The sequence below is a fragment of the Papaver somniferum genome, unplaced genomic scaffold (assembly GCF_003573695.1).
Source record: "Papaver somniferum cultivar HN1 unplaced genomic scaffold, ASM357369v1 unplaced-scaffold_82, whole genome shotgun sequence".
NCBI classification, from domain to species: Eukaryota; Viridiplantae; Streptophyta; class Magnoliopsida; order Ranunculales; family Papaveraceae; genus Papaver; species Papaver somniferum.
Window position 1 is genome coordinate 887,133 of NW_020651193.1, and position 10,089 is coordinate 897,221.

Below are 10,089 nucleotides of genomic sequence, written 5' to 3' on the forward strand. Positions count from 1 at the left end.
ACAAGGAAAAAGAAGTTACGGGAGGACGATTGGAAGAAATTTTACGAGAAGCGCGAACCACTCCATTAGCAAGATTTCTAGCGGAAGGAGAAATACCAGCAAAATGCCCATTACCTAATTTCTTATGTTATGAAGGTACAGGAGATCCCGCATCACACGTCAGATATTTTGAAAGGGTTTTAGCGCGATGGGAGAATGACGATGTAGTTCTATGTCGATATTTTTCATCCAGTCTTAAGGGATCAGCCTTAAGATGGTATGACAAAATAATGCCACGATCAATTACGTCATTCCAACAATTGTCAAGGGAATTTATTGAAGCATACATGTACAAAATATCAACAGGAGTGGGGCTTGAAAAACTCTGGGTTCTAGCAAAGCATAACAAAGAATCGACTCGCGCTTTCAGGGAGAAATGGAACAAATTATGTTTGGACATAGGAAACGTAACACCAGAGGTAGCAATTAATTGTTTTCATCATGCTTTAGACAAAATGAGTCAATTGTTCATTCAGATCCAGTTGAAAGGACCAAAGACATTGGGAGAACTTGGAGTTATCTTAGATCAGTACATACGATTGGAAGAAGTCCAAAAGGAGGCATCAAGAGATGGGACACGGGCAAGCACGTCAGTCTGGGATCACACGAACTCAACTGAATCAGAAGTAGAAAAAGAAAGCCGTGGAAAGAGACAAGAATCACATCTTCATACGGGAGAAAAACGGTCATATCCAGATCAGCAGAGAACAGATGAAGGCAGAAACAATAAGCGACCTTTCTTCAATGATCTAGTATTCACCAAGCTAAACAAACCAGAGGCTCAAATATTAAAGGAAGTGAAAGATAGACCGGACATGATATGGCCTGTGAGCAGAGGACGACAACCAGAGAGATCTGCACATTCCAAAGAATGGTGTGATTACCATAACTTTTACAGTCACCCAACTAATCGTTGCATACAATGGAAGAAATACATACAGGACAAAATTGATGCTGGGCAATTTCAAGAATATATTGATAGACCCCTTTCAGAGAAGGACAAGACAGTGAAATTGACAGAGAACATGAGAGTTATCAACACTATTACTTATTCTGAAAAAGCAGAACCGAACATGATACAGGACATGGCAGTAAAGTGTTGCAAAAGAATACGAGATCATGATATATTCAGAATCGATGGAGTCACCGTAGAACCTTGGGAGGATTGGATGGCCACCCCGTTGGTGTTTTCTACTAAAGACATTGATCAAGAAATAGAAATACAAAACGACCCTTTGATTTTAACTATTCCTATTTCAGGGTGGACCGTTACAAAAGTCTTAATTGATGGAGGAAGTTCGATGAATGTCCTATACTATGATACCTTCAAAAGAATGGGATTCAAAGATGAAGATCTAGTGTCATCCCCGTATACCATATACGGATTCAATGGGGCATCATCAAAACCAAAAGGAGACATCACATTGGAAGTTCATGCGGGACCAATGAAGCAAGAAGCAAATTTTTCTGTCATTGACGCTCCGTCACCTTACAATGCAATAATGGGGAGATTATGGTTACATCGCCTAAAGGGAACAACATCTACATATCACCAGTATCTGAGATTCCCGACTCCATGGGGGGAGATGCAAATTAAGGGTGATCAGATGGAAGCCAGAAATTGTCAGGCAATTGAAACTCAAATAAATATCGACAAAAATGACAGGAGAAGAAAGAAGGCAATCAAAGACAAGGCAGAAATTGACCAATACTTGATGGACACTAAACATCTAGAGCTGGAAGATCGACAACAAAAATCATCCTATAAAAGAGGAGAGTGTTCCACGGGGGTTGTCAAGGACGCTCAAAATGATGAAAAAGAAAAGTCGACTAAATAGCAATTAAAGAAGGGCCCGGAGATTGGAACCCCAAAATCCACATTCTCAGCATTGGAGGAAACTAAAGAGATAAACATAGCCACACAAGGAGAGCCAAGGATGATCAAAGTTGGAACATTGTTGGGAGAGCAACAAGAAAGGACGCTACATCAGCTATTGAAAGAATATGAAGACATTTTTTCTTGGAAAATGAGTGATATGCCTGGCATTGACCCAAAATTGGCCTGCCACAAACTCGCCATCAAACCAGGAACGATCCCGTACAGGCAGAAGTTACGAAAGATAGCACCAGAATATCAACAAGCAGTAGAAAAGGAATTACAAAAACTGAAGGAAGCGGGATTCATACGAAGAGTTAAATATCCAACATGTATCTCAAACATGGTGATTGTACCAAAAAAGAATGGGCGAGTACGCATATGCATAGATTTCACCAATCTGAACAAAGCTTGTCCAAAGGATAGTTATCCCCTTACAAGTATTGATCAACTAGTGGACGCTATTGCGGGACACGAGCTGATGTCATTTATGGATGGTTATTCCGGATATAACCAAATCGCTATGGCGGAGGAGGATCAAGAATATACTGCATTCTTTACCCCGTGGGGAATATACTGCTACACGAGAATGCCATTTGGATTGAAAAATGCAGGGGCAACGTATCAAGATTTCATGGATGCAAATTTCAAAAGATTCATCGGGAAAACACTTGAAGTATATGTGGATGATATGCTGGTCAAAAGTAAGGAAATAAAGAATCATTTATCTGATTTGCGGGAAATATTTGATTAAATGCGGGAGCTGAAAATGAAGGTAAATCCTGAAAAATGTACCTTTGGAGTTCCCTCGGGAAATTTTTTAGGATGTTTGGTCACAAAGCGGGGAATCGAAGTTGATCCAGAAAAGGTACGGGCGATCCAACAGATGCCATCACCACAAAATCTTAAACAGGTCCAAAAACTCAATGGAAGATTAGCAGCAATGAACAGATTCCTGGCCCGGTCATCAGACAAGTGCAAACCATTTTTTGATATACTCAAAAAGGAAAGCAAATTCGCATGGACAATAAAATGTGAAGACGCATTCACTAAGATCAAAACATATCTAGCATCAATTCCGATACTACAAAGACCCGAGCCCAAAGAAGTGTTAACATTATATATCACAGCTACGATCAATGCAGTGAGCGCCGTATTAGTCAGAACCAAGGAAAGGGAAGAAATACCGGTCTACTACATCAGCAAAACATTCAGTCCCGCAGAGCGGAATTATACAAAAATGGAGCAACTAATCCTAGCACTACTTTTTGCAACACAAAAACTGAGAACATATTTCTTAACTCACACAGTCAGAGTGCTAACAGTTGCTCCACTTGAAAATGTACTCAAACATACTCAGAAGGTTGGGAGAGTAGAAAAATGGAATATCCAGTTAGAACAATTTGATATTGTATTTGAGCGCAGAACTGCCCAAAAATCTCAAATCCTGGCAGATTTCCTTGCTGATTTACCACTTGAATATGAAATGGGCATAGATGACATCCCCAACTTCAAAGATAAAGAAGATCTAGGAGACGTATTAACGCCAGTCAATATCAAAAGGTGGGAAGTGTTTGTAGATGGATCCTCAAACAATGAAGGCGCAGGGATTGGGGTAGTAATCACAACACCAGCGGGACAAAGAATGATTCACGCATTCAGATTGGAGTTTGAAAAGCACACCAATAACGTGGTTGAATATGAAGCTTTAGTGCATGCTCTGAAGTTAATATTGGAATTAGGAATATCAAATGTCCGACTAACTAGTGATTCACAGCTAGTGATCAAACAGATTGACGTCCAATACCACACTTTAGACGAGACAATGGAAGCATATATGAATATGGTTCAAAAACTCGCGTCTCAAATTGAAGACATTACTTTTAGACACCTATCTAGAAAAGACAATAGACATACAGATGCCCTTGCATTCATATCATCCATGCTGAGAGATCCAGAAGTAGAGGCAATAAAAATTGGGAGGATATACGAACCATCAATCCAACAAACTCCACTTGTTGCAGTTACAGCTGAAAGTGAAGATGAGGCCATCAGAGAATACATACATGATGAAGCAGATACGGAGATGCCAGATCCCGCACAAGAAATAATAACCCCGAATAATCCTATCTATCATCCCGTATCAGACTGGCGGATACCAATTCACTATTTTCTAGAAGATGAAACACTTCCTACGGGATATTTGGAGGCCAGAAAAGTCGCAATGAAAGCAACTAACTACCAACTCCGAGATGGGATTTTGTACAAAAAAACCTTTTTAGGGCCATTATTACGATGCTTATCAAGAAGTGAAGGCTACGAAATATTGAAAGATATACACTATGGGGATGCAGCAAATCATGCAGCAAGAAGATCACTAGCATTAAAAGCCAAAGCACAAGGATACTACTGGCCGACAATGAATGCCGATGCTGCGGACATGTCAAAAAGATGCGAAGAATGTCAGAGATGGACTCGCAAGATCAGAGCACCAACGACAGAACTGAATTCGGTGTTAAGCCCATGGCCGTTCTTGAAATGGGGAATAGATATAGTGGTGCCATTTATTCCAGGAACTAAAAAGAGGAAATACCTCATTGTAGCTGTTGATTATTTCACCAAGTGGGTTGAAGAAAAAGCAACGGCAAACATTGCAGATACTGACATCTTCACGTTCGTTTTTCAGAATATAATCTGCAGGTTTGGAATTCCAGCAGAAATAATCACAGATAATGGTGCTCAATTCAAAGGGAAACAAATTAAGATTCTGCTGGAGACTTTCAAAATTCAGATGCACAAATCAACACCTATTTACCCACAAAGCAACGGGCAGGTTGAAGCAGCTAATAAAGTCATAGTTCTCAATATTAAAAAGACCCTCGATGGACACAAACATAATTGGTGCGAGCAACTACATAACACACTCTGGGCGTACCGCACAACAAGAAGAGAACCAACGGGGGAATCTCCATTTCTGCTAACCTATGGGGCAGAAGCTGTCATACCAACAGAAATCATACTTCCAACGACAAAACGGAGGCATGGATGAAAATTTAAACACGGATATCATGCTTGAAAAGTTGTACGACTTAGAAGAAAGAAGAGAATGTGCTCTTCAAAGAATGGAGAATTATCAGAGAAGAATAGCAAGAGAATACAACAAAAAAGCAAGACCGAGACATTTCATTGAGAGGCAATATGTTTTACGACAAATCCCACCACATCAAAGGGATAGGTCCATGGGAAAATTTGCACCAATTTGGGGAGGACCCTACATAATTCACGATCAAGCAGGGGCAGGATCGTATTAAATACGGAACATGAAGGGAGAAATACTGCGACACCCATGGAATGCAATTCACCTGAAAGCATATTATCCGTAAAATAGACAACCCATCTACGGGCAAATTCAGGAAGTAATCAGGTAATATACAATCGAACTACGTAGCGCTTGATCCCACACTTTGGGTAAGTAGGCAATCATTCTATACGATTCAGTGCTTTCATTCAAAAAAAAAATGTGTATATATATATATACCGTTTCCGTTATATACATATGTACTGTCTCTCAACAATTCTCCTTAAACACCTGATTATTCCTCCAAAAATGACAATAGATTGTCCAAACCCCGTATTATACATTCATATGTCACGGGAGTCCCGCATATTGAAATTCATATATGGCGCGACAAGCTGGGATTGGCATTAATGCACATATTATACACCTTTTAGAGCACTCCCGAGCCAGGGAGTGGCGAATTGCATACACTGCAGTTGGCGCTCATCCTCTATTAGATCCCAGTAATACGTCCGTAAGGTGATACGATTCATATTAATCGATTGACCCAAATGGAGAGAACCATCTTGCCGATCCAACTCCCTTGGTAGGGGAGAAAAGAAGGAGGTGACTGTTCTCAGAAATAGAATATAAACCACGTCTTTATCTTTAGACATGTGTTACAGATATCATCGATATCGACAGAATTATATTTCTTGCCCAAAAATTTTATCTTTACAGATTTTCGGATAAGTGAAAGTAACAAGTCAGAAGAACAGTCAGAAGAACAACCGCGAGGATTATTTCAATAAATACTGATACACGGGATCTTATCAACTCGACAATTGAAAAAGGGCGGGACATATCATAAGAAGTCACAAGCAACACATATAGAACGGTAAAAGTATAGTGGAGGAAGTTCGCATCAAAAGAGGAGTGATAAACAACAAATCCATCTGTTAAGCAACAGCCAAAAAAAAAAAAAAACTAAACTATGAAAGAAGAGTGTCAATCATTAGACATGATCGTATGCCTTGTAAATATTTTTCTTGTGATCATGGTTCACACGGTCAATAAACTTATTCATCGATCTGCGGGCATGTTCCGAGGCATCTTTATGAAGCTTTTTCAACTCTGCAATTTTTGCGGATGCCGCATCCTCCAATTGCTTTTTTAAATTCACCACTTCAAGCTTAAGGCTAGCTTCCCGTTTCTCGGCATCTGTGGCACGATCAAGAATAGCGGAATAAGGGAAGAGTTAAAGAAAGAAGAATAACGAGACGTATGACGGTCCATTTAAGCAACCTATAAGTTATCTCAACTTATTCAGTTCATCAACTAAAACATCACGACTCTCATTCAAGATCTTATATTCACTGGATAGTTTCTGATAATCTGCCTCAGCATTACGCAATTTCACGATATGATCGTCAATTTCAACCCTTTGCATGAAATTCTCGTGTCGAAGATGAACATTCTGGGTGGAAATCTTTTCAACCTCCTTCTGAAGATGATGAGAAAATTGAGCACGTTTCAATTTTTCTCCATCAGCTTTGAGTAAAGACTCACGAAGGTCAGAAGTTAATCCCGTGCATTCACATCTGCAGAGAGACTCACAACTTCTTTAGCAATCGGGGAACCCTGAACTTGATCTTTTGACGGGATCAATGAACGAGCACGGGATAATTCATCTTTGAGAAACTTAATTTCAGCAACACAGTTATTCCTTGATTCAAGAAGTTTAGATTCCTTCATTCTAGAAGAATCAACATCGCGTCTGATACCAGCAATCCTCTCGCGAAGCTCTCCTTTTAGTAGGATGTTACGGGATCGAAGTTGAGAAATCATGGTCTCATCTGACCAGTACGGGACTCATATTCAGAAGAACAAACAAGGAGAACAATAAGAAAAACAACGGGACACATGAAGAAATGTTAATACCTTCAGCATGAGTCTCCTTCAGTTTAATCAACTCAACACGCAGATTCTCTAATTCTGTTTTTTCAGCTGAGCTGATGCCGCTAATAGATGCCTTTAGCTGTTCAATTTCAGTTTCACGATCTCCAGCCTTGGTTTGAGCATCGCGAAGAAGCGACTGGAACTTGGCTGCTTTCAACTTGTAAAGTTGATATAGTTGAAATATAATCAACTTGACGAGCCAACTGTAACATAACGGTAAGGGGGAAAGTCAAGAAAAATAAAGGACGGATTCTTAAAAAAAAATACAAGGAGGAAAACTTACGGAAGATAGATGATACTGCGGGAAGAAGTAAGTATGACTATCAACACAGGAAGTCATCTCTTTGAAACTAGCATGAGGGACGTCAATGAAAGATTGGGAGATGCGGTCAGCACGAAGCATAGAATCCCTCACTTCTTCAAAGCTAGTAGGCTTCATACGATTGCGAGTTTCCATGGAACTCGGAGAATCGCGTTCGACAGGAACTTCAGGGCTAAAGCCACTCAGCAATCCACGTTCCCTGGCCCAGTTCAAAGCAGCCTCCTCATCTTCGGGGTCAAAGTCATTAAGATCCACCAAAAACCTAGTTGTTGCAACAGAAGAGGGACCCGCATCACCCATCAACGTTTCGGAAACTGAATCTTTTTCCAAGGGATCCAAATCCTCAAACGTAGGAACAAAAGGGGAAGGCGGAGTTTCTACTCTTTCATGACCGTGGTCAGCAGATTCGATTTGCAGGATCTTCTCTTGATGAGCTCCTTGTGTATCAAACGAGAACACAGGAGAAACAACGTCGGGTTCGTCCCCGTGGGGTAACTGCTCAACATCCTTACTCTCACCGTGTTGAGATTGCGGAGGAGACCCGCGGGCAGATGATTCTGGAGTATCATCTTCTTTACGGGATCTAGGCAAAGAAGATTGCTTCAGGGTTTGATCGGAACCATCAGACTCAGACTCAAACTCCTCCTCCAAGGGGAGACTGGTCGTTTCAACACCCGAATCTTCCGCTTGAAATCCGGCAGTAGAACTTTGAGAAGTCTTAGGTTTCTTGGCAGCCTAATTGAATATAATGTAGAAAAGTCAGGAACATTATAGCAAGATGAAAAGAACAAAGAACGAGGTTCAGAACCAGCGTAATGTACCTTCACTCTAGAAGACATGTCATATTGTTCCTCCTCCGAATAATCGAAATTGAAACCAGAGAAGTTGAGCAGCCAAGGAGTATAATCCCCGTATCTTGTAGGACCAGATTCGCGAACCTTCTCCGGATTCACGGGAGACCAGCCCCAACACCACGGGCCAACAATTTCGATAACAGTGTGATGCCACTTGAATTCATGATCATCACGAACCATTTCATTCCTTGGAAATGGAATGGGATTAACATCATCCTCCGTACCAGGAACCCAAGAAATATTGGCTTTATCAACTTCAGATAGAAGAAGTCGAAATCTTTTCTCGAAATCTCTCTTGATACACATCTTACGGCGACTGGGACCAACACTCCATTTTTTGTGAACCGCCGAACTAATGAAGTCATGGTAAGTGAAGTTAAAGTTATCCGGAGTGTACCATGATATTTGCTCAGGATTGGGAATGTACTTGGTCATCTTGGTAGCACCATGGCAACGAAGACGACACTCCTCGAGTAGACTCCACCAGTTACCCGTGTAAGTGACGGCAGAGCGACAGGCAGAACTCTTTACTTTGTCACGGGAGGCAAGAACATCATAGACGAAGGAATCCTCCTTCTGATATAAGGGGATGGGCATACCAGCTTCAATAGCTCCAACGGTGGTGAGACAATGCATATGGTTATACTTGTAGTTGGAGATCAGATCGTAAGTCAGATCATCCTCGTCATTATAAAATTTTACAGTAAAACCCTTCAAACCTCTCTTTTCCTTCCAAGCTTCCAAGTCGAGAGGGCGCCAGCTATCACTTGGCAACATATAATTCTTAGGAGGCTTCTTCAAAGGCTTAGATTGATCAGGAGGGGCATCTTGAAAACCACGTCTCTTACGGGCTCGACTATCTCCAAGACTACTACCCGTAGCAGGCTGAATAGAGGCAAGATCCCGTAGAGTCAGGTCAGACTGAGTCGAACTTTGACGAGAGGATTCACAGACGGATTGCCTACGGGGAGGAGACCTTAGAGCTGAAGAACCCGCCATCTCTTTGCGGGGAACATACGGATTTTTATCCTTACTCGATTCAGTCATTTTTCCCATTTATGTCTGCAGGATAAAAGGAAAAGCAGGACAAGCACAAACAGGAGAGAAGTTTACAGGGGAAATCCATAACAAAAAATGGCAAGATCAGAGAATGAAAGATCGAAATATTCTAATCAGAATAGAACCGATATTTACATCATTACGATTTCCAGCCACCGCATGAGCAGAAGATTAAACAGTTGCGGAAAAGAGATGCAGAAATTGAGCAACACCCATATGAAGAACAACAGAGTCAAATAAAAAGGACAACATGTAACAACAGGGTATCAAAACCAATACAGCAACAAGAAATCGAGAATCCAAAATGATAAATTTGATCAAAGAAATACGAATATTGTTACCTGATTGAAGGAAGATGATCAGCAAAAACAGAAGGGCAGCAGCAGCAGCAACTGGAGCTATAACGAAGAACAGAAGGAAGAGAGGAGTTGCAGTGGAGAGAGAAAGAGTTACGAAGAAAAACAAAAGGGAATGTCACATTTTTGAATATATATAGGAAGCCAGGATAACCGTTATGATAATCGTCCCTCGAAATCAGCCAATGAAACAATGGGAAAGAGAAGACGTGTCACGACTCCGTTTAATGCAGGTAACGGATAGCAGTTAAAGCGAGCAACGTGGGATGTTACCCCTCAAAATAACGGTCGAACAGCATTAAAAGCAAGCCACATGAGGGCTATTTCTTCTCCATTTTATCCTACGA

The 10,089-nt window shown here is 41.0% G+C and overlaps 2 protein-coding genes across 2 annotated transcripts; one reads left to right on the plus strand and one right to left on the minus strand.

The window, feature by feature from the left end:
- Positions 1 to 2,669: 2,669 nt before the first annotated feature.
- On the plus strand, positions 2,670 to 4,964 carry LOC113345668. Its single transcript, XM_026589394.1, has one exon. It carries the CDS (start codon positions 2,670 to 2,672, stop codon positions 4,962 to 4,964), a length of 2,295 nt encoding a protein of 764 aa, XP_026445179.1.
- A 1,212-nt stretch (positions 4,965 to 6,176) lies between these two features.
- LOC113345669 lies at positions 6,177 to 9,383 on the minus strand. The gene is made up of 5 exons (XM_026589395.1): positions 8,295 to 9,383; positions 7,435 to 8,208; positions 7,295 to 7,354; positions 7,134 to 7,230; positions 6,177 to 6,413 (listed from the first exon to the last, which is right to left on the minus strand). The coding sequence occupies exons 1-5, from the start codon at positions 9,381 to 9,383 to the stop codon at positions 6,208 to 6,210; spliced, it is 2,226 nt and encodes a 741-aa protein (XP_026445180.1). The 3' UTR covers positions 6,177 to 6,207.
- Positions 9,384 to 10,089: the final 706 nt, after the last annotated feature.